The following is a 25197-nucleotide window of genomic DNA, read 5'->3' on the forward strand; positions in this document are numbered from 1 at the left end:
GGCGGCGGCAAAGGCATTGTTGCTGTCATGGCCCCCTCCGCCTCAATGAAAGGCTCCTTCCTATTGGGCCGCCCTTCACACGTGACTCCACACTAAAGCGGCGAGTGACGCAATCGGAATGCGACGAGAAGCGCGCAGAGGGTGAAGCGGGCGCTTTCTGACGACGTAGGCAGCGCTTAGTCCTGTGGCTCTCATGGCCTCCGTGGTGCTCAGCGAGGCGGAGAAGGTCTACGTCATTCACGGCGTCCAGGTAAGGGCCACGCTTTCAGCCTCTCAAGTCTAAGGGCAGCGTTTCTCAGCTCCCTCCGGTGCTTTCGAACGGGAGTCCTTGGGTGCCTCCACACCAGCGATCCCCAGCCTCTGCCCCCTTTAAGAGAGTTTGGACTCCAGCTCCCAGAAGTCCAGGGTATTGGCCGACGTGGCTGAGGCTTCTGGGAGATGGAGTCCACAAGCTCTTAAAGGGGGCACCGTGTGGGGACCACTGGTCCACACTGTAGAAATAATGAGCTTTAAGTGCTGGAGCTGGATGTGGAATCATGAGGTTAAATGCCTGTACTGCAGCCACTCACAAACCACAAGGTTGTGAGTTCAATTCCAGCCAAGGGCTCAATGTCAATTCAGCCTAGCATCCTTCTGTAGGTCACTAAAATGAGTACCCACATTTGTTGGGGGCAATTAGCTGACACGTAAACTGCTTAGAGAGTGCTTAAGTGCACTGATAAGCGGTATATAAATGTACAGTACTTGCTATTGTTATTAAGTGCATTTTCCTCTCTTAAGCTGCTTCAATAGAAGTATAGTGTCTAGGTCAAGAGAAGTAATAGTGCCACTCTGTTCTGCTTTGGTCAGGCCCCACCTGGAATTCTGTGTCCAGTTCTGGGCACCACAATTCAAAAAGGACATTGAGAAACTGGAGCATGTCCAAAGGAGGGCGACTAAAATGGTGAAGGGTCTGGAAACCATGCCCTATGAGGAAAGACTTAGGTAGCTGGGGATGTTTAGTCTGGAGAACAAGGTTAAGAGGTGATATGATAGCCCTGCTTAAAGACTTGAAGGGATGTCACATTGAGGAGAGAGCTAGCTTGTTTTCTGCTGCTCCAGAGACTAGAACATGGAACAATGGATGCAAGCTCCAGGAAAAGAGATTCCACCTCAACATTAGGAGGAACTTCGTGACAGTAAGGGATGTTTGACAGTGGAACACTCTTCCTCAGAGAGTGGTGGAGTCTCCCTCTTTGGAAGTCTTTAAGGAGAGGCTGGATGGCAATCTGTTGGGGATGCTTTGATTGAGAGTTCCTGCATGGCAGAAGGGGGTTGGACTGGGTGGCCCTTGCGGTCTCTTCCAATTCTATGATTAACTGCCCTTGAATTGGCCCTGACCCATGGTGACTCTATGGATGAGACATCTCCAAGGCCCCTATCCTCCACTGCTCTGCTTAGGCCCTGTAGATTCATACTCGTGAATTGAATCCATCCATCTAGCATTGGTTCAGATTGTCGTCTCTGGAGGTTACCACGAGCTGCTTTTAAACCGCAATTTCACATGGAAGGAAGTGGCTTTGGCAATACTGATTGCGTGATGTCACCTCCCACCCATAGCTGCCCTGTCCTCCAGCCATCCTTTTTCATTCACACGAGAAACCTGTGAATGAACTGGCAGTCATGCAATGCCACAGCTGCAAAAAGTCATCCCCAGTTCAATTGCAGTCATGTGGTGCCACTGTCCCCTCCTTCGGCTCCTTTCCTTTGGTAGCCTTTTTATTTATTTGTTTTTCAGTTTTTTAAAGCTTGTAAATCACAGCTGCAGAGCTCTGGAATTGTATGAAAAAAGTTGGGGGAAAAGCCCTAAAGCAGGCCTGCACAACATATGGCCCAAGGACCGCATGCAGCCCACCAAAGGATTTTGTGCGGCCCACAAAGATGTGGAACAACTTCAAGGCTCCTCCACTACTCAGCCTTCTCCTGAGCAGAGGGCCAAATGGAGGAGGAGAAGGAGGAAGGGTGGATGCCTGCCCTACAAAGCTCCTCTGCTGCTTGGGTTTCTCCCAAGGAAAGCCAAGCAGCAGAGGAGGGGGGCAGGCAAACACCTGCCCTGCAAGCCTGCTCCTCCATCTGGCTTTCTCCTGAGGAAAAGGCCAAGTGGCGATGGCAGTAGAGGAAGATGGTTGAACACTCACCCTGCAAGGTTCTTCCGCTGCTTGGCTTTGTCCTAAGGTCAATGGGGGAGGAAGAGGGACAAACCTCACCGCACAGAGGAGAAGTCTGGGTGGAGGAAGAGAAAGATGGGCAAGTGTCTTCCACTACCCATCATTCTCCTGAGGAGAGGGCCAGGCAAAGAAAGAAGAGGATGGAATTAATATTACTACTATTAATTATGAATTAATTAATATTTAATTAAAACCTATATGTGACCCAAAGAAGTTTATCCTATTTTAATTTTGCCCCTTTCCTAGTGCCAAGTTGTAAAGGCATGCTGAGTAGAGCATAAGGGAGGTGGGTTTAAGGGTCAGAAAGGGGGCCATGGCTAGGCTTGGAGTTGCAAAATTCCTTCCTCTCTTTTTGTCTTCTTCCATACATAACAATAAGGAAGTACTTTAAAAACAGAATCTGGAAAAGTCAGGATATTCTGGGAATTACCATAGCAAAAAGTAATTGTTCCAAGTGTTGGCCACAACAAAATTTAGTTCCACAATACATGTGAAATTGTGGGACTGTGTTTTGTTGTAACTGACACTGATTTGTTAGAACAAAACAGGAAAAAAGTAATGGTTAGTTGTTCTGATTTCTTAACTAGTTTCTTGTTAGCTCTCTGAATTCAAATGTAGCATGGACCTCAAACTGCAAGAACGAGGATGCCACCTAAACATTAGGAAGATCTCCCTGGAAGTACAAGCTGTTCCACAGTGGAATAGGCTGCCTCAGAGGGCGGTGGTTTCGCCTTCTTTGGAGATCTTTAAGCAAAGGTTGGATGACTCTCTATCAGGAGTACTCTGCAGGGCAGGGGCTGGATTAGATGGCCCTTGTAATCCCGTCTAACCTATGATTCTATGGACCTGTAATTTGTTTTAAAGTAAAAGCAGAAACATTTTTTGTCTTGAACATTGAAGAGGAGGAGGAGACAGGAAGGGGAGTTAATAAGTCTGACATTTACCATAGCTCATTTCTGATCATCCTAAATCATATTTTAAATCTGTGATGAAGAACATGGGGTTTCCAGGTATTGCTGGACTGCAAGCCAGTCAGCTCTTGCTAAGGGCTAAGCTGGCTAGAGATGATGGGAATTGTGGTTCAATAACTTCCAGGGAGCCACACATTCCCAAAGAATACCTCACCATCTGAACTGGCCCGAAGTATATAATGACTGGACAGAAGGCAGACCTTGGTTATGCTTAGAGGCCAATTTTTATTTGGCATTCATTTATACTGTTCAACAAATTTATGACCAATATATGTAATCTTCTACTTCTATTTATCTATGTGAGTTAGCATTAGATAACAATCATGTGGGTATTTTAGGAGGATCTTCGGGTTGATGGCCGTGGCTGTGAAGATTACAGGTGTATTGAAGTGGAAACAGATGTAGTATCAAATACAAGTGGATCTGCTAGAGTAAAACTTGTAAGTATACCTAACCGATCCTGTTATGAGTTTCTTGTAGTGTTATTTTAATTCAAGAGTCAGTGCTTCTCTTTGTGATGTTAACAAGTGACTTGTTGTCTTTTCATAATAACAACAAAGTCTGGTGGAAATTTAAAGAATAATAGACATAACACATTTATTGTGTCTTAAACTTTCTAAGCCAGGGCAGATACATGCAGTTGGCAAATAATGTGTATGTATTTATGATGTATATGTGTGCATATGTTCCTTCAAGTCACCTGTCAACTTATGGTGACCCCATGAATTTCATAGGACTTTTAAGCATAGAATATTAAGAGGTGGTTTTGCCAATTCCTTCCTCAGAGATACAGCTAACACCGCCTGGCATACCAACTACAAAAAGGAGATGTCATTATAAAGTGAGGCAAGAATGTAAGATAGAAGTGCAATATTGAGGACAAAAAATGCAGGTTATCTAAAAGATGTGAGAGGTCTGTCTGGGTAATAAAAGTATACTAAATACAGGCTTCCTGCTTTTGGAGGAAATGGGAGATGGCTGAGGGAGCTATCCTAAATCAAGGTAAGGTGAGTGAGAAGATGGCTCCAACTGTGTTAAAAGCAAGACAGGAAGTCTAAAAGCAGGGTAGCTGAAGGGAGGGAGGTAGAGCAGGCATTGGGATAAGAAGCAGGGACAAAAGGGAAGAGTGCATGGAAGAGAGGTCTTCAGGACTGTGGGTACTGAAAAAACAGGCTTGACGAAAACAGATGCCACTGAAGAAAGAGGTTCTAACTACCGTGTATATTCGACCATAAGTCGACCTCATGTATAAACTGAGGGCAGGTTTTGGGGCCAAAATTATGGATTTTAATATGACTCATGGATAAGTCGAAGGGTAAAGTTTAGGGGCATGTAACAAAGGATGTAAAGGATATAGCAAAGAAAAACTATGCCAAATAACTTACAAAATTCCAGGAGGCATAACTTGTGCTCGCACTAAAGGCTAGATGGATGAGAATATAGAGGGGAGTGAGTACTTTCAGATCAGATTACGCTTTTGGCATTTACCAGGAGATGGTTCCTTTTAAAATAAGAGTTAAAGTGCAGTACCTTGACCTGTGGATAAGTCAATGAGTTTTTTTGAGTCAATTTTTTGACTAATATTTCTAGATTTATACATAAGTATATACAGTACTGTATATAGAAGATATACACAGGTGAGTCTGTTTACTTCTGGCCAAAAGCTACAAGGTTGGCTTACTGGTTGGGCAAGGAGGCCAAAAACTAGGAAACAGGCAAGGTAAGAAGGAGCTTTCTAGTGAGATCCCTAAAGATCAGGAAGCGTTGGCTCAGAAGCAGTGATCAGAGTAAAAGGTCTTGTAGAAATAGCAAGGATTTGAAGAAAAGATGAATGATCAGAGAAGATAGGAGTCAGCAGGTGAAAGGAGCTGAGGGGGCAAAATCAATAGGGTTGATGGAGAGTCATATGGTATTATGAGAAAAGAGATAAACAAGCAAAAGTGATGTGGACATAGGTATTTATAAAGTGGATAGCCAAGTGCCAAATTGAGTCAACTTGGTCAGAAGAATTGCACTGTGGTTATTGATTGACTTGGTTAAATGTTTGACTGCGAACTTTTTTCCTACGCTTAAACATAGAAATAGTTGGAAAGTCCTAGTCATATATGAAAGATAAAGAAAAATATGTATATGCCATTTAGAATTGCAAATTTAGTTATCTCAGAAGATGATTGCATTAGCTTCGCTGCCGGATAGACCCGGGATGTAGCTTTCTTAAGGCGGATCTTATCACATTCACCCATCTCTGGGGAGTATGCAGCCCATATGGAACCTGGATTTTTCTGGGCTTGTCTCACATCTTTTCAAGAACAGGAAAATCCTGTTCTTCAAAAGCTGTGGGAGAAGCCCAGGTTGCATACGGACTGCATACTGCTTGGCAATGAGCGAATGCAATAAGATCCGCCTTAAGAAAGTTACATCCCAAATCTGTCCTGGTAGCAAAGCTAATGTGATAATCTCCTCAGTCTATTTAGTCAAACCAGTGAAGGTATACTATGTGCACACAATATGTGCATGTGTCCTACTTTGTTAAAATGAAATGTATTATGTAGCAAGTGCTGTGTGAATTCTAGAGTAGAGATATAATCTCACTTACTTTAACAGCCCAGCTAATAATTTGTATTATGGGCTTATTGTATAGAACAACAATTATTGACTATGTTATTATCTCTGACTATTGAATACAGACTGTTAATTTGCAGTGCTCATGTACTTTAGCTCATACAATAACAATGCATTACTGGAGTTGGTTGGTTATTTCAGTATTTTCCAAGGGATTTCGAGTCTAATGTTGTGACTTCAAACTTTTTTAAGGAGCACAGGGTAATACTGAATATGTAAACTAGAAGAATGGGATGCTGGTGAAATATCAAATGAATTGGAAAAGCTGTGTAGCACAATGCTGTATTTTAACAGGGCCACACAGATATCCTAGTTGGAGTCAAAGCAGAAATGGGAGCACCAAAGTTGGATAAACCAAATGAAGGCTACTTGGAATTCTTCGTTGATTGGTTAGTGCAAACTTCTCATAATATATAAAACTATATAGCAGCAGTGTTAAATTGATGTTAGTAGCAGGCTGAGCACACTGTATTTATTTTCAAAGTTTCCATGCCAACAAGAAGGATGATGCAGTTATTATGGTCTTCCTCCATTGACCTCAGGGGAGATACACACACACACACACACACACACACACACACTCTTACCATTTTAAGATGAATGTGTTATAAATATCTGTTTTTTAGATTAGTGCATTTTTGCTTCATGATTTTAGGAACCCAACAATCTGATTTCACTGCTTTTCCTTCCCTATTTTTTGTATTCAACCTTTTCTTCCTTTTTCTAATAATCAGTGTCCTTATATACTCAGAATCCCTTTTCCTATCTGTCTCTCAAATATGTTCATTCCTCTGTGTACCAGGCATTAGCATTTGGAAACTAGAAGAATGGGATGCTGGTGAAATATCAAATGAACTGGAAAAGCTGTCTAGCACAATGCTGTATTTTAACAGGGCCACACAGATATCCTAGTTGGAGTGATAGCATCATCTCACCAGTTCAAAGATTGTAGGATAGATCCACAATAAAGATTACATAGTGGGATTGACAGAAGTTAATATACCTGCTCCATCGTCTTCTTGATAGATCCACATTCCATGAGAAATGTCTACTAAGCAGGAGACCCTGCTGAATCCAGTATCTGGGATGTCAGGGACTGAAAGGAAAGGGGGAAACTTTGATTTTATAAACTGTTTTATAAAAACAGTTTTATCCTGTTTATTAGCTTATCTGTGCTGTTGCACAGCTTGCCACTGCATTTGATCAGTTCTGTAAATTCCAGGGTGTAGATGAACTTAGCAGGCAGCAAAATACTGTCCAGAGATGTGCATATTGAAAATGTGCACTGTATTCAGTTAGTCATACAAATCAATATGTTGCACGGTGCATACTGAAAGTACTTAAAACATGTAACATATCTTCATAACGAATTGCTCGTACATAACTATTGATTATTTACAGAATCACTGATTTGCACATATGGAATACCCGTACTGTATTTATGCACAAATATTTGTGGAACAGTGCAGATTTTAGCAAGTGATTCTGTTCTCTTTGGTTCTGAATTGTGTTTCCAAGCCTTCTCAAAAGAATTCTTCGTTTTGGTAGAATAAGCAGTGCTTATTCTACCACTACTGAAATAACAGCAGAAAATTCAATACAAGGATATAAATTTAAAGGAAAGGAAATATGGATTAGAGCGTACGCAGACAATGTGATGATCGTTACAGAATTCTTCATTTTGGTAGAATAAGCAGTGTTTATGTTTATTGATAGAATACATAATTTCCATAATTCAGTAAATAAAGCTAAAGAAGTGCTATATAAATAAAATTTAATAATAATAATAATAAAGCTTGCATTTATGGTCCTACTTCAGTTGTGTGTGTTTGCCTACAACAAGCAAGACAAACAGCAACTGCCTCCAAAATAGTTAAATTGAGCGTGTGTGGACAGAAAAATAGAGACTACGGGAAAAGAGATAACCTGCCTTGCTACATGTCCCAGCATGATAAGAAAGAATAGATCTATAAGTCTAAAAGTGAAGGCTAGTTAAAGAGATACAATCATCCTTGGTTTCATTTTGGAAGACCATTTCAAGTAGTCGCTAGAGGTTTCAACTGTGGTTCTGTTTTGTTTTGTTTTCTCAAAGCGTCCCCGACCTGCTTGTTTCAGTTCACATATGCACATTGTTAGGTTTGAATAAAAAGTTTGCTGAAATGCATTGAACTGCTAATTTTTGTGTGTGAGGTAGGAACCAATTCCCATTATTTACATATTATTTCTGCCTGTGGTACTAAATTTTCTGTTAAAGATGTAATGCCCAGGAACACCTCTCTTTTCTTTATTAATTATTATTAATTATTTTCTTAACTGTAATGCATGTATGTTTCTCAGCTACATTCTTAACTGTAATGCATGTATGTTTCTCAGCTGCATTTAGAAACAGTTAAGCCACATTATCAGCCTACCACTAGATGGTGGTAACTGAACAGATGTTAATATCAACAGCACTTTCTTTTTATCATTTACTGCAGCTTCCTTGGGTTGAATTATTGGGGTTTTGGGTAGATTTTGGTGGTACTCTCCAAGCACGCATGTTTAAAAAATTACTCTAATTATGAACTCATTTTGAGTACAATCCTGTTTTCTCTTTTAACTGAGAGAGATAAGAGTGGTATGTAAAAAAGATGCTTGTGTACAAAAGAGGGCATGTCTCCTATACTTTTAATAACTGTGTGGAAGAGCTAGTTTCAGCAGACATTATTACATGACAAACTAAAGCTGCTGAAACTCTTCCTTTGATACACTGTTAAGTACAGGACTCCTGTCCTCTTTGTCTTGTGTTTAGTGTAGATGTGAGTCTTCCACTAGAATTTTTATTTTATGTGTTAATTGCATTGTTAATGAAATGGGGAATGAATCACAAGAAAACTGTCTTTTTTTAAAAAAAAATCTGGTTATATGTTGAACATAATTATTGGCGCAGCTGGAGGAATACTTTTATGACTGTGCCAAATGTTTGGGCAACATCTAAAGTTACAAGGCATGCAACCAACACTAAAGAATTTGAGAGCTGCCACTAAGTTGTTGATCTTATAACAATTTGCATGAACACTATAGCAATAGCAATATGGCAAGTACATTTCTATACCACTTATCAGTGAAGTAAACACTCCCTACGTGGTTTACAATGTGTAAGCTAATTACCCCCAACAAGCTGGGTATTTATTTTAGCGATCTACAGAAGGATGTAAGGCTGAGTGGACCTTGGAGGCCGTGGGATCGGGCTCACAATTTTGTGGCTTGCAATACAGGCATTTAACCACTGCGCCACCAGGGCTCCCATTATAGAGAGACAAGAGGTATTCTGGTATTCCAGTGACCATGCATACAGAACTCTGACTGAGCTAATTAGAAATTGGGCATGTATATTATATAGATATCCAGTGCGCCAGCGTCATATGCGGATGCACTATGCATGGCTCTTAGCATATACTGAAAGCCGCACGGGAGCATGCGGGGCACAAGGGGTGCCGCGTCCCATTGAAAGTAATGGGGCATGTGCCCATGGTGTGTGCGTGCTGCCACACCATGCACAAGCCCCATTACTTTCAACGGGGCTAAAGCATACACAGATTTTTTTACGCGGGGGAGGGGTCCGGAACAGATTCCCCACGTAAAAAAAGGGCGCACTATACATATAGATGAAAGCATATATATCACATGGTAGGTGGATTGTACTTATGATGCTCATGGGTGAAGCTGTTTTGATATCCTAGAATATTCATAATTATCATTTAGACTATAGAACATTGACAGCCTGCACCTTCTGTTGTAAAAGGAAAGTTCCTTATAGATAGAATAACATCCAAGTTTCCCATGAGGTGGGTGAGGCAGGGTGTTGGATGGAGCATCAATCAACTAGTGACCTTGCCTATTATTTTGTTTGTTTAGCATAAATTCATGTTGACAGAAACAATCATAGCAATCCAACAATGAAGTGTTGCAGTATAAAACACATTTACGCAGTCATAGTCTAAATGCTAATATAGTACTTACATAGTGCTAAATATTCAAAACACTTCCATTCATTGTCTCCGTAACTGCACAGCATAGCATATTATTTTGCTTTGTAAATGTAATGTAACCCTATAATAAAGTGGTAAAATACTAAGCCCAAATAAATAGGCTTGGGATGTTGCTGTGGTAACTATACATTTGTCCTTTAATTGAGCATGACACAGAGCTTATCCTCAGTGCATTATGAATGTAATATAGTTTGATGTTCATGTGAATTAGCTATTAAACCTCTACTACAATTTCAAAATTGAGTTTGCTCATAATTATATAGTCTAAATTGCCAAGTGCAAGTAAATTAGATTATGTACTAGTTAGACTTTTTATGTATATACCTGTTCTCCCAAGGGAAACTTATAATGTTCCTTCATAAGCATGTTACAAATGTTTAGGCTCTAATTGCTTGTGGTGTTTCAGTGCAGTGAGATTGTAGTGGGGCATTTCTAGCTTCCTTTCTATATTGGTATGTAAGGTGCTATCTCTAACTGATGTTGAGCTGTGCACAGTAATAAAGAAGAGCATGTACCTGTCTCTCAGCCGTATTTCCGAGGCCATGAAACCTATAGACACCTGAAAAATAGATGGTATACATACTTTTTAATTTTAAGTATTAAGAGACATTGTGGTGTATTGGTTTGAGTGCTAGACTGTGGCTGGGAGGCCAGGGTTCAAATTCCCGCTGGGCCATTGAAACCCACGAAGTGATCTCAAACGAGTCATTGTCAGTCTCAGAGGAAGGCAAAGGTAAACCCCCTTTTCTAACCATATGCTAGAAACGATGTGAAGACACACAACAACAACAACAAAAAATTTAAAATAGGCCCATATATTTGAAAGCTGCAGTTATCAGCTTCACTCATGTATATTTGCAGCTGACATACTTGGAAATCAGAATTAATTAATTTGGGAAGCAGAATGATAAAGCTTCATGGTTGTGGAGTAGGCGCACTCCTTTCTCCAGAGGCTGGAAGGGTGCTCTGTGGCACAGAAGAAGCCTAGGAGTTACTTAAATATCATAGGCACTACATGTTCAAATCTGTAGCTGTGATTAAAAGCTGCTCATACAAAAGCAGATATTTTATTGCTTTATTTTGTTAAAATACTTATATTCTGCTCTCTGTCTGTAGGTCTTAGGGTGGCAGGCAATGGTACGTTCTCTAGCATACTGTAAGAAAGTAGAGAATTTAGCTAATGAACTGGCCCCATTCCTATACTCCCTATGTGTCAGCAAATAATTTCTTAGTCTGTGCTGTATTGACTGCCTTTCTGAAGAAGCCATATTAAGTATGATGAGGCTTCAGTGTTGCTGGGGTATCAAGTGATAGAAGGGAGGTGTTAGCAGAAAAATCCATGGCTGTGTAAGACACTGGAAGCTGAGTAGTGTCAGGAGTGATTTTGAGCTACTGTCACTAAGGTTTGGTTTATGGCAGGAGCTATGGGGAAATCACAGGACCCAGCAATACTCCAAATGGGCTATGTGATAGACCCAACTCATTTTAAATGTTTACTGTTTGATAATCAGTTGTTGCAACAAGGAAACTCATGATATTTGCCTAGTTTTCCCTTCTAGCTTGAGAAAATTTACTGCAGGGTAATTTCTAAAGCAAAAAGTGCTGTGGCTAAACAGAGCCAACATGACTGTTTCATCTCAGATATATAGAATCTGATTGCAGTTACTGGATGGTGAAAAGACAGCACTCTGCACATTTTCAGATGCACTGTACTTATTGGCTTGTCCTAACACTAAACCTGAGGATGTCTAATGCAGATTAAGTCACATGCCATACATTCTGCATTGATTAGAAGGAATGCTGATCTTTCAGTATGAGATCTGCACATCACACATGGGTCATACAAGTTGAGCCTCCTTTCCCTGCCTATCACACAAACGCTGTAGGCCCATTGGAGTCAGTGTTGCTGACTCAGCTACTTATTGTATGCCATGACCAATTGCAATAACTATGTCTCAGCTCTTTGGATCCCTTCCCCTGGAATAAATATGTTCTCAAACTAGTGTAAACCTAGTTGAGTTTGCCTTCACCATGCATGTTTTCAGTTGGACACATAACTGTGCCAACACCTCTGCCATGGCAACTACAGTCTTGAAATCTGCTGCTGTGTTTTGTGCTCACACAGTATAAATATTATTGCTTTAAAATGTGAGCTTGTAATTTGACGCACAAGTATTTGGGAAACATTTTGAATCAATCTTCTCCCCATATTTTAATTACCATGTCTCCTTCTTCCCCAAAAAACTGAGGACTGGAATAGCATAACAGTCAAAGGATAAAGGTCAGTGGCCATCCTGTCTTTTTTTTTTTCTTCCAGTTGCCCCTTGGGCAACATCTGGACAATGCATGGCAGGTGTGTTCTTTATATTTTTCAGGGGGGGGAAATCATATCAAAGTATAAAGCATTTAAAAATAGATAATGCTTTGTGGTGGGTTGCTTAGTACATCATAAAGACACTGAAAGGGAAAAGAAAGGGAAATCATATCTGATACTGTTCTGACATAGTCATTTACTTCTCCCACACTGTCACGGTTTTTGTGCATGTTCTCTAGGAAGAAAGACTCTATTGGAACACTTTAAGGAAGTCTTCAGTGTTTAATTGCTTCACTGGTTAGGTAAAAGTGTTTTCATTGCTTAAAAAGGTGTCCTCAATGAGCTGGACAGCAGTTTTTTGAAAAAGAATATTTGAATTGCAAGGTTGTTTTTTTAAGGCCAAAGTGGAGGTAGCAGACATCATTTCTGAAGAGGCATTCCACCCCTTCTTTGACAGACAGGGAATGAATATATCTCCCTTAGATGGTGTCTGCTGGGTGTGCATCGTCTGAAAAACAAAGTGTGTGCTGTTCAGAATTATTGTATTCACTGATAAGTAGGTTTATTGGATTAATGGGTGAACAAAGGAGTGGGCAAAGTTCAAAACAATTATTCTAATACCCTTCAGGAGATAAATGAATAATTCTTCCACCAACACTCCAAGATCACTTTTGGGGGCAGTGGAGCCCCCAGACCCTGACAGTTGCCCATAGTTGTAATCATTAGTGCTTTAGTAAGATTTCATTGGTTGGGCAGCAGTCATGGTTGTCTGTCTTGGGACAGGGGCACACTTTTCAACCTAGAGTGGTGGTGTGAAATGTGGGCCTATGTTAGGGTTGCCTATGCTTGGAATGAGGTTGTCCACAAGACCACAAGCATGATCTCTTCTTCCCCACCTTTAGCCACAGCACCTTGTGGTTCCGCCTGTCTCAGATTGATATTCAAGGCAAGTCTTGGCTAGAAATGTTCACTGTGCACTAGTTTCCTTCTGGAGAAAAGCGAAGATAAGGAGCTAGTCCTTGCTTCCTCTTGGTACGGAGCTAAATCCCATACAAATTGAGTCAGGGAAGAGAATAGGGCAGTAGTACTCAAACTTTTTACCCTTAGGACCCCCCCCCTTTACACCTACTTGCACACATCATGCCCCACTCACTGGACGTAGTATATGAATAAAAATATTTTGTTTATGTAGTGTGCATATTTTCATTTACACATCCATGTATATTCATATTTTAGCATTTTATAAAGAAATAACATAGTTCACATTAGAACAGTTTTATTTATGTAAATTCAATATATAATTCAATGCATGTGTAAATTTTACACATTAAAAAGTTTAGGGGGGATCAGAGCCTCCAAGTCTTACAGCTCCCTTGAGCAAGTCCACCCCCCCCCCCCGCCGGATCTGTCCCACCATTTGAGAACCACTGGAATAGGGTATAATGACAGTCATAGACTGTAAACTAAGTCCCTTTGATTGGTGCTAGAGATTGATAAAATTATTTTTGGGACTACAGCTCCCAGGATCCTCCAGTCCTGTCTGGGGATTCTGGGAGATGTAGTCCAAAAAGTAACTCTCCTGAGTTGTGGTGGGTACTGATACTCCTGAACAGTAACCTTTTTCATCAGGGAGAAGGCTACATGTCCTTTTTGAAATGCTTTCTATGTGTTTCAGATTGAAATCCAGCAGTGGTGACATTTGGGGACGTTAATGAGATTCCTTTAGTAGAGAAACATTCAGTGCAGCAATGGCCAATTAAGCATACAGTGATCATGCTGTCACTATCTGTTCCCACCCACAGCATTCATCTCCTTACTCTGTCATGTTGAACAGGCTATATTGTTAGCAATTTTCATCTTTGTTCCTTTTCCTTAACCTGAATAAAGAAAGAACCAATTGTTTTTAACTTCAAAAATCAAATTTCCAGATCTGGTGGTTAGAGTGTGACAAAGAAAGAATTCAAAGACATAGCCATGTTGGTCTAGAAAATCAGTATGCAAAGGGATCTTGAAGCACCTGTTAGTCAAAGGTGCTACAAAATCCCTTTGTAAACAGAGAGATAGAGAGAATTAAAAGTCCAGGTAATTAGCAGCATGGACAGGAATGCAATAGACCCCTAGATTTCTTTACACAGCATAGCTCAGTTACCAAATTCTCGGACTCTGAAGATTCATTTTACTGTGTCTTTTTAGACCCACATAACCCCTCTTTTCCTCTTCATCCTCAGTCTAGCTTCAGGTTCTTTGTAGCAGCATTGGCACTGGGAGGAAGGAGGATGAGAGGCTATGGAGTGGTACAGACCACCCTTTTGTGCCGTGCTGGCGCTGATTCTAGGGTTAGGGACCGCACACCAACTGCATGGTCCCTACCCTAGAATCAGCACCAGCACGGTGCGGCGACGTAACAATGCCAGCGTCCCATGTACATGGGCACCACAATTGTGACATAAGCACCGCATGGAGCCCGTGCGGCACCACACATCACTTACGTAGTGAGTGCACCATTGTTGCACTCGTGATGTTGGCCCTGCAATGCAAAAAGAACCCGTTTTTTCCAGGTTCTTTTTCCTCCAGAGGAAAACTGCGCAGTTTGGCGGCTGCAGCATCCCTCTGGAGGGAATTAGGCCGCTGGCAGGCCGCCCTTTTGGGACATTCTGTCCCGCGCATGTAAAAATACAGACTTAGGGTATTGGGTTGCAGCAGTGTTTCTGCATTAAATAATGCAATAGAGTTTTGGCTTGGAAATACATTAATGGGATTGCAGTCTAGCTGTTCCTACTGTAATTTTGCATGTCTGCCCACAAAAGGCAAGGTAAACAGCAGTTACCTCCAAAATCTCTTGCTAAGCATGCATGAAACAGAGAAAATGAGAGAGCAAATAAGCATATCTCACCAGGTTTCCTTGGTGTTTTAAAAAAGCACAGGTCTATAGGTTTGGTCACCAAAATGGAAATTATAAGAAAAGTAAAGGCTGGTAAAAGGGGGAAATTCATCTTTTGATGCATTTTGGAAGAAGCTTTCAAGTAGTCTAGTCTAGACGATTTTTAATATTTTTTTTATTCAAGGTTTCGTTTCCTATTTCTGTGTTGTTAGGTTTGGATAAAAAGTTTGTTAGAACACAGGGAACTCCTTTTTCTGTGGTACAGGAACCTATCCTTGTTCTTTCCATGTTATTTCTGCCTCTGACACTCAATTTTCTTTCAAAGAAGTAATGCCCAGGAACACATCTGCAGTACTTTGTTAACTGGGACATACCTGTACTGTGAAACTGGAATTTTATTTATGCCTAATAGCAAGGAAGGAAATAGGCATAGTGTTATGATTTTGCCAAGAGTCCTTTTAACTAAGTTATACATATATATATATTTTTCTTCCAGTTCAGCAAATGCTACTCCAGAGTTTGAAGGCCGGGGTGGAGAGGAGCTCGGCACTGAAATAGCAAACACTCTCTACAGAATATTTCACAATGAGAGCAGTATTGACTTGAAGTTGCTTTGCATTAGTCCCAGAGAGCACTGCTGGGTGCTGTACGTTGATGTGTTGGTAAGTAAAACAAGTTTAAGCTTAATTTAAATGTGAGCTTCAGGAAATTTCTCAAAGCACTGACTGGTTCAATAGTCATGAGTTTATTTCTCCCACAGCCAGAACAGATAGTCTAAATGTAACCACACCCATAGATGTCATTATATTGATCCTCCTTGATATCAAAGATGGCTCTTTGTGATGAAGATCCTAATCCATCATGATCATACACACCTTCACTGGAGCCAAATTCACAGGCATGGCAGCAACCCACATGCTTCAAAGCAAGCATTTTTGCTTTGAGTTCTGGCCAGTTTTCTTGCTGCATCAGCCCCAGAAAATACAGGCTACACACACACACTGTCCATTTTTGGTTTTTTTCCCCCCAAACCCCCTTTATTTATTTATTTACAGTATTTATATCCCACCCTTCAGCCTTAAAGACTCATAGAGCGGCTTACAATTATTATTTTTAATTAAACTGTTCCCTGCCCTCAGGCTTACAATCTAAAAAGACATGACACAAAAGGAGAAGGGAATGGGGGTGGGGAAGGGGATCAGGTCCAGCAGTTCTTTTCTACCTCTGAGGCCTGGACCAAGGCAGATGGACTGGAGGGAAGGCTCTGCTTCTTAATCGAGGCCAGGCCCAATGGAGCTGGGCCTGCATTTCTCCCTCCATGGCCAGATAGCACCAGATTTTGTGGTGAGGACAAAACAAAATACATGGGTTCAGCACCTTGAGGAAATTTGTCACTTCTAGAGGCTTTGGGAGCAGAAATTCTCATTTCGGGAGCCCACATTCTTGGAAAAAAGGCTATAGGAAGGCATAAGAGAACTGTAGGGAAGCCCAGGGTACAAAAACAAGGGACCTTTGGTCATATGATTTGTGTCCCTTGTTATAAACAACACATACAGGGAGTAGACACCTTACTTTAAAATGGGTGGTTGTTCTAAAGAATTTTTTGCAGCTGCTCCACACTAAAATTCAGTAGCTTGGCAACAGATTTAAAGGAAAAACAGTGGGGGGTTTTGCCATTGCTGTCCAAAGTGTTTTTGGATTCATAAGATGCTGCTAATAATAATAATAATAATAATAATAATTATTATTATTATTATTATTATTATTATTATTTTACTGCAAAGTTCTCTGTTCTGTTTAAAATATTTTTAAAACATTACTGAAACCAGGAAAAAATCTAGTCTGAGATCCAAGCCAAGAAATCTCCAGACTTGGCTTGCATATTTTTGTAAAAGCTTATTTGATTAACACTCTTTATCACTGGACATTTTTGTGACTTAAATATTTATAGTAGAATATCTTCTTTGATGGAAAAACAGCATGATATTATACAGTGGGACCTCGGTATCTGCAGACTTGTCATCCACAGATTTGAGCTTCCGTGGACGGCAAGCCCTCCCTGTTCCCAGTGTATGCAGCCATACCGCCATTGGAGACTGAAGCCTGCCTCCCTGCCTGCCTTTCTTCTCCCTCCCCTTCCGAGGTGTCTGCCCCAGGGTTGGCTTTAGGGGTGGAGGCTGGAGTCCTGTCGGCAAGAGGAGGCTGGGATTGGGGCTGGAGCTGAGGCTTGGGTCTCGAAGCCCCCCCACCCCCAGGCCCAACACCTCGAGTCCCTGCACCAGCTCCAGATCCCTCTGGCCAACAGGACTCCAGCCTCCACCTCTGTAGGCAAGCCCACGGCAGAAGCCTCGGAGGAAGGCGAGTAAAAAAGGGAGAGAGGGAGGGAGGACTTCAGTCCCATTGTCCCTAATAGCAGCGCAGCCACAAAGCTGCGCCACATTTGGGTCAATAGGACTTGAGCAACTGTGGATTTTTGTATCCATGGAGGGATCGGAATGGATCCCCCGCAGATACCAAGGGCCAACTGTACATTCAGAGCGTCCTGGACTATTACATTTATGGGAGTGGTCATATCAACTCAGTGTTATTTTTTTTTTCAGCTACTGGAGTGCGGTGGCAACTTGTTTGATGCCATTTCAATTGCAGTGAAGGCAGCACTATTTCATACCAGGTGAGGGAGGATAAATCTTTTTCAAAAGCAAATTTGTGAAGTAGAAAGCTATGTGTTAGCCAATATCAGGGATGGGTAACTCTCTCCATGCAAGGAACCGTGAGCCTCAGCTTAGTTCTCCAGCCATGGTCAGAAATTCTGTAACTCCATCAGGCTTCCTAACTTTGCCAAGCAGTCTGGTTGAAAACATCTTGTCTTGTGTTTTGTTTCTTGCTGTATTATATAAAACTTACATAGCAGTTTGGCACAGTTATGAAAGGCTGTACAAAATAGTTCTAGGCTGTTTATTTGAAAAGACCTCAGCTTTGGAATAAATCTGTATTATGCTGGGAATGTGCCTTTTTTTAAAAAACAGATGAGAAGGCTGTTCTAAATTATTTGTTGATAGAATATTATTTGTAAAAAGTTTACAAAAGGGGAACAGAACTTTCCCCAAGGTTTAATGAAAAGCCCTTCTGTTCAGAAAATGGGCTGAATGTGTTTGTATATGTTTGTATATGTTTTAAAATTAACTATAGGCCAATGATAATAATGGAAATTGTCAGCTTTGAACTCGCTGCAAACATGTTGCTATTTTGTTTTATGCCAAAGGTAGTAGATCATAAGTATCATGCTATTAATAAAACAAGAAGGGGTGTCTGTCTCTCTGTGTTGCGTTTTTTATTTAACAGCTGTATCTTCTGTAGTGTTGTACCCCATCCTGGTGCCCCTCTAGGTGGTTTGGACAACAACCTCCAACAGCACCAGTTGTGATGACCAATGGTCAAGGATAATAGAAGGTGTAGTCCAAAACATTTGCAATGCTCCTGATAGGAAAATCCTATTTTAAATGTATGAAGTATTGGGTGAAGTTTGGTTTGGCAGTAGCAGACCCTCTCTTCAGGGGTGGTCCACTCCCAGGGACTCATGGTATCTAAAGTATTCCTGAATGCTGTGGGGGTTTTCTGGCTGATAAGGCTGGTGATTCTGTTGAGGCTTTGAACTCATTTTGGAATAATGAGATGGAAAGTGCCATTGATGCAGTTGCTCTTAAGTGACCATCCAGTGCTCTAGAGTCCATAGTGCACCTTTGTTTACAGAAAATCTATGAACAATGAAACAGGATGGATAAAGGTTAGAGTGTGCAGATGGCGTAGGTCATGGAGCAAATCAACCAAAAACTGGCAAAGACCTTTCATTGTGCCTACTATGTGGCAGTGAAGGTGAAAAAACAATCTTTTGTCTCATCTGTTCTGACTTTGTCACACTGTCCAGCAGAGCTTTTCTGAGTGGTGAAGAGCCTATAGTGGTCAGGCTCAGAGAAGCCAGGATTAGAACCCTTGGTTGCCTTCTGTGATAAATTTGCCAGGTACTTTGAGCAGAAAGTCATTTGTATTTCTTCAGAACTTGATGCCACAGTTATAGCAGCATCCAGGAAGGTGTCCAGTGCACCATCTGGTTAATTTTCTTGAGACCAGTTTTGGTTAGTGCTGCCTGATGATGTGGACAAGATGCTTGAATTGGTCCATCCCACCATATAGAACACTTGCTAATGTTGACTGTAAAGATCTAGAAGGCATGGATAGATTGGGTGGGTCCAAGGGATGGTAAATGCCTCACTACATCAGAGGGAGGTGCTTGCTGCCTCGAAGGAGGTTGTAGTGCACCCTCTCCTGAAGAGGACCTCCCTGGACCCAAAGGTAGGTGATAATTAATTTCAGCAAGGTTCTTGAACATGTGATGGGTGGGCAGTTTCAGATGTTATTGGAGGAAACAGATTTCAGACTGTTTTTAGGCCAATATATAACAGAACCGTCTTGGTTGCTCTGGCTGACAATCTACTCTGGAGAAAAGAAAGGGGAGTGCTGCTCTGTTGATTCTCTTGGATTTCTCCATGGCTTTTGATATCATTATTTATGGTATCCTACTAGGCTGGGTCTGGTGAATGGAAGTAGGAGTCTCTGTTTTACAGTAGTTCTGCTCTTATCTGCAGGGTTGGTTCCAAAGAGTGGCACTGGAGGATTCCTGTTCACCCCCATGGCCATTGTACTGTGGGCTGCCACAGGGTTACATTTTGTCTTCATTCTGTTCAATGTCTATACAGTCAGCCCTCCCCATAGGCGGGCTTGTCTTCCACAGCTTTGAGCCTACGCGGAAGGCAAGCCCCGGCAGAAGTACCCATGCCGCACGTGCCCCATTATTTACTTGAGCATACGTTCTTTCCCCCATACACGGGTGTGTGCGTGTGTCCAGAACGGATCCCCCACGTATGGGGAGGGCAGACTGTATGAGGCCATTGGAAGAGGTCATTAGAGTTTTGGGGGTTGGATGACATCAGTGTTCTGATGACACTCAAATCTACTACTTGTCATTAGAATTGGCTGGGGCTGTGGAGATGCTGGTACAGTGCCTGGCTGCTGTAATGGGGTGGATGAAGGTGAATAAATTGAAGCTGAATCCGGATACGATGGAGGCTCTGTAAATTGATGGTTCTTATGTCCTGCCATTGATGGGGCTGAACTCCCTCAGAAGGAGCAGGTGTGTAGGCTGGGAGTACACTTAGATCCATTTTCACTGTAGGGCAGTGGTTCTCATTGGTAACTTTCTGATTAGACTACATGGGGCTGGCCTTGAAGGTGACTTGGAAACTGAAGCGAGTTCAAAATGCAGAAGCTAGAACATTCACTTGAATTCCATTCAGATATCATATAATACCAGTTCTTCAGAAATTGTACTGACTGCCAGTACATTTCTCTTCTGAATTCAAGATGGTGGCAATAACATTTAATGCCCTTAATGGCTTGGGACTACAATTCTTGATGGAGTGCTTCTCTGAATATATTCTTTCCCCTAGAATTGAGATCTGTTGGAGGGGCCCTCCAACAATATATTGCAGGAGGACGTGGGAGAGGGCCTTTCCTGCGGTGGCACCCCACTTCTGGAATTCCCTGCCCTATTGGTGCCAATGTTAGATTCCTTTTGGTGCCAAGTTAAAACCTGGCTTTTTTAAAGCCTTCAAGCCAAACTGATTTTATCCAGACTGCATAAGTTTTATGGTTGTATTATTCAAGACTGTTTTAATTGGTTTTAAATTGTCTGTTTTTAATTGAGAAACTACATAATATATTTTTTAATCTTTTGTAATTATTTATATTTTTAAATTGATTGTATTGTAAGCCCCCTGAGCTCTTTGGATAAATGGGGGATATAAATAATTTAATAAACACACAAACAAGCAAACAAATAATAGAGCACTATTCTGGCAGTATAAGCTAATCCTAGACTTTGCGCTAACACAACTATGTTTTGATGGTGCCACACAGCAGATGATGCGGTCACCCTTATAGGTAAGAGCAACAATATTAGATGTCTCAGAAATACATCAGAGTGGAGTCACACTATTGGAACCATATTCATTAAGGATTGTTATTTCACCCATTTATATGCTACCATTTCTCCAAAGAGTTCAGGATTGCTAGCAGCAATATAAAACAGTATATCAATAATTTAGTGTTACCATAGAAACAGTTGCATCCATTAAACATTTGCGTGTGCTGCATTGTAGCAGCAATTCGCTATAGGACAGCAACTAAATGGGAATAGTCTTAGTTCACACTGAATGAAGTTATAACTTCATTGGTGCAACCAGTACATTTGATGTTGCCACAGTGCATCAGGTGAATGTAACTTTTGTATATACTGCTGGTACCAGCTTGCCCCTTTCTGTGTCACAACAATAGTTATATGCACATTTTTGACTATGCATGTTTTTAAGAATGGAACACATAACCACGAAAGTCTTCTGTCATGTATCTTCTGTCATCTTTGGATGACTGACTTTGATTAGGAAATGGAGCAGGCCCTCATGACAGATTCTCAAGGATGGCATATTGGTTGACATTCACTTCCATTTTCTTCAGGATACCCAAAGTACGTGTTTTGAATGAAGAAGGCACGCGGGAAATCGAGCTCTCTGATGACCCCTATGACTGTATTCGACTTAATGTGGATAATGTCCCCTGCATTGTGACACTAAGCAAAGTAAGCTTCTGAAATTTCTTGACTGCTCTCCTCTGTCCTTGTTCCTCTAAGGGGCCCATGTTATCTCTTTTCTTTCTTTCTTTCTTTCTTTCTTTCTTTCTTTCTTTCTTTCTTCTACTTTTCTTTCCTCTCCATTCCCTTTTCCTACCCACCCAATAAAGCAGTCAAGGAAGAAACAATATTCTTGCCACAGATTTGAATCGATCATTTCTAGAGGTCTTTTGAAGTTGAGGATTGCATGCAGTCTTAGCAGAGTTTGGAAGAATTTTATTTTTGGCCTAGTTCTCAAAATTCCCTGGACAGCAATGTAGCTATTTTGGGAGTCATAGTCCTCCCCCGACTCCCAAAAAATATTTCACACTGACCTTCAGTATACATATTACATACCCTTATCTGAAGCACTAAAAAGTGGCCTTTTTTAGACTCTTTTAAATACTAACATTTAATAAGGGCAGACTCTGAGATGGTTTTTAAATTTCATGCTGATAGAAATTATATCCAAAGTAGCTTTAAATTACAATTTTCATGGGCTTCCATTGTGGTATACTTTTTCTTTATTCTCATAATTTTTTAAAAACATTACAGAGTTTCTGGCCACTGGAAAACATTTTTTTATTCCTAAAATGAATTTACAAATAGGTACACAAAAGAATTATAATCAGTAAAAGCAACAGTTGAACTGTGTCACTTAAGACAGAGTAAAACATAATGCCATTATGTATAAGAATGCATGAAAATACCTGGAAGATTCCAAACTTTTTGTTTGATGCTCAGAGGGTCAGAAAATAGGTACTAGACAAACCTGCCTGTGGAGTGCTTAACAAACCAAGTGCTGGTACCAAGAAGCCCCTGTTACATCCATCGATCTCACCTCAGATGGTATTTCCTGCAGAGATGAACATGGACATTCTGATGTAGTGTAGAAGCAGTCAAGACATGCAGGGTGCTTTTGCTTAAATTAGGGGGACAGTATTGATTGTTTGTTGGGATATATTTTGTAGAGCTGCGTCCATCACCAAATGAAGTAGGAAGACTCTTGTATCTTGAACAACTCTTAAGAGCCCCATCATCTCCATGTACGTATAGGGGCTTAATAACAGGATACGTCTGTTTCCTCAGAAATATGTCCCACTGTATTCAATGGGCATTATTCACAGAAAACTATGCCTGGGATTGCAGCCTGAGTTTGTTGCTTGTTTCTTTTTCCAGATTGGTTATAGGCATGTAGTAGATGCCACCCTTCAGGAGGAAGCCTGTTCCTTGGCTAGCCTCCTCATTTCTGTGACCAGTGGAGGTGCTCTAACCTGTATGAAAAAAATTGGAAGAGGAAGCCTTGATCCAGAAAGCATATTTGAGATGATGGAGGTCAGTGGGCATTTGTAAAGGCTGGTATCATTCAGTGGGTGGTGTGAATTTTGTGTACATTAGTAAGTAGATCCTACAAGGCGAAGCACTGACCTGTTTTGGTTTAAAATCTTACTTTGCAAGATATCAATAAACTTGCACACTTATTTCTTTATATTAATTAAAGCTATCATATCTAACAAGTGCTGAGCCTTGACTAACTGACCGGTCCCAGGACAGGACAGAATGTCCTCCTGAGAAGCATTTTGTAGTAAAATCCACACAGAACTATGATAGATGTACAGTGCAGATAGTCTGCAGCATGGTCATCTACACAATTGTAAACAGTGTCCCCAAATTTCAACTACTTGGACATACAGGATTGTTTTTTTAACAAACCAAAAAGAACCAAAACAAAATAACAACCTAGAATGTTTATTTATTTGTTATTTTTAATTTCTTTGCCATTGAAAAGTTTTTGTTTCCATACTTTATTTCTGTGAACTATGTTGTGGCGTAACAGGAGTGATATGCTCTAGTTTTCAATAGGTTGATTGCATTTTGGGGGGCAACTGGATTCTTTCCCCCATTGAGGCAGCACTGGAATTCTCATTTATAAGGATTAACCCAAATCACAGTCCTCAACATCACCCTTAATGCATTGGAATTCTCACTGGAGTAAAAAAAATGCCACACTACTCCCATAATGCAATTTTATTTTTGTTATGTTGCATGGTAGTTAAAAAAACAACTGAAATTACAGTCTAAATTAAATTGCTAGATTCAACTAGAGGAAACCCATTGAAAGAGTGGGATATACATAAGTGTCAACTTCCTGCTCAGGAGTTGATTCAATGGTCCACTTTAACTGAAGCCAATAATTGGTTAAGGGCTACTATTTTATCAGCAAATTGTATGTTGCTTGTTGTTATTTTTCTGAAATGGTGAGGGTTTAGAGATTTTTTCCCCCTTGGGAAAAATAATTTTTAGATAGATGAGGGTTAAGGCGAATGATGCTATGTGCTACCTATTATTTTGATCTGATTATCTATGCTGTTTAAATCTGTATCTTCCTTATTATAGTTACATGTTGTTTTCCACCACTTTATATCTACAGTCTGCATCCATTATAGTCTGGTGAAATGGTATTCTTGCTCTTTAGCCTACCTGGCAATTTCCCATCTGTCTTTTCTTTTGCCATACTGTGGTGAATCAGGACCTGAGGATAATGTATGTATCCCTAAATCAGAGTTTAGAGAAGTTATTTATTTGGGCTACGACTCCCAAGATAACCTGGACACACTTGCCAATCAGGCTGGGGATTCTGGGAGTTTTAATACAAAAAAGTAACTGTCTCAAGACTAGATAAATGCAGACAGGTTCAGCACAGACTAAATATAAGCCCAGAAAATCTTGGTGTGGTTGGCTGTTATTGTGCATTGAACAGGATCATAACTGTACACCTAACTTTTTAAGGTTGTAATTACTTTTTAAACATACATTGTGATCAGATCCAAGCAAGACTGTTTACTGTAAGAGGGCAGTTTTTAAATCAATATGCTGTACCTTCCCTAGTTCATATTAATATTTAAGAATAACAATATCTTCGTAAAATATATCCTATATGGTATATTTTCATCACATTCGATTCTCTTGCCTCACACTGTGTTTGTTTTTGTTTCCATGTGTATTCCAGACAGGAAAGAGGGTGGGCAAGTTATTGCATATCTCCTTGCAAGCTACCTTAGACAAAGAAGAGAGTCTTGGAACGTCACGAAGAAAGGTTGGATTCCTCGGATGAGCTCCATCATTACATTGATCTGGTCGAACAACAATCAAGGAGTGTGGTTATTTTTCCTGTTTGTTGCATTATTGTTTTGTTTTGTTTTTTTACAAAGATAAATATATATTCTTAAATAAAGTCACATCTTTTGTATCTTGTTTTTCATGACAACTCTTGTTACGAGTTTAAAGACTGCTAGTGAAATAGAAGATATTACTAACATCTTCGCAAAAATGTAAGAGAACGCAATGATTCCACTTGTGGCATTGGCACAATACACTATACTATACCATCAGATTTAGAGAATTCTGCATAGAGCTAAATAATGTTGCAGAGGTGAACTGTCTGTTCCA

General features: G+C 40.6%; 1 protein-coding gene across 1 annotated transcript; it reads left to right on the top strand.

The window, feature by feature from the left end:
* Positions 1 to 47: 47 nt before the first annotated feature.
* EXOSC7 (exosome component 7) lies at positions 48 to 24986 on the top strand. The gene is made up of 8 exons (XM_089532767.1): positions 48 to 250; positions 3517 to 3618; positions 6095 to 6189; positions 15523 to 15688; positions 17627 to 17697; positions 21597 to 21717; positions 22927 to 23082; positions 24758 to 24986. The coding sequence occupies exons 1-8, from the start codon at positions 194 to 196 to the stop codon at positions 24860 to 24862; spliced, it is 873 nt and encodes a 290-aa protein (XP_089388893.1). The 5' UTR covers positions 48 to 193; the 3' UTR covers positions 24863 to 24986.
* Positions 24987 to 25197: the final 211 nt, after the last annotated feature.

The sequence above is a fragment of the Sceloporus occidentalis genome, unplaced genomic scaffold, assembly GCF_023333645.1.
Source record: "Sceloporus occidentalis isolate IW3139 unplaced genomic scaffold, rSceOcc1.0.p SCAF_7, whole genome shotgun sequence".
NCBI classification, from domain to species: Eukaryota; Metazoa; Chordata; class Lepidosauria; order Squamata; family Phrynosomatidae; genus Sceloporus; species Sceloporus occidentalis.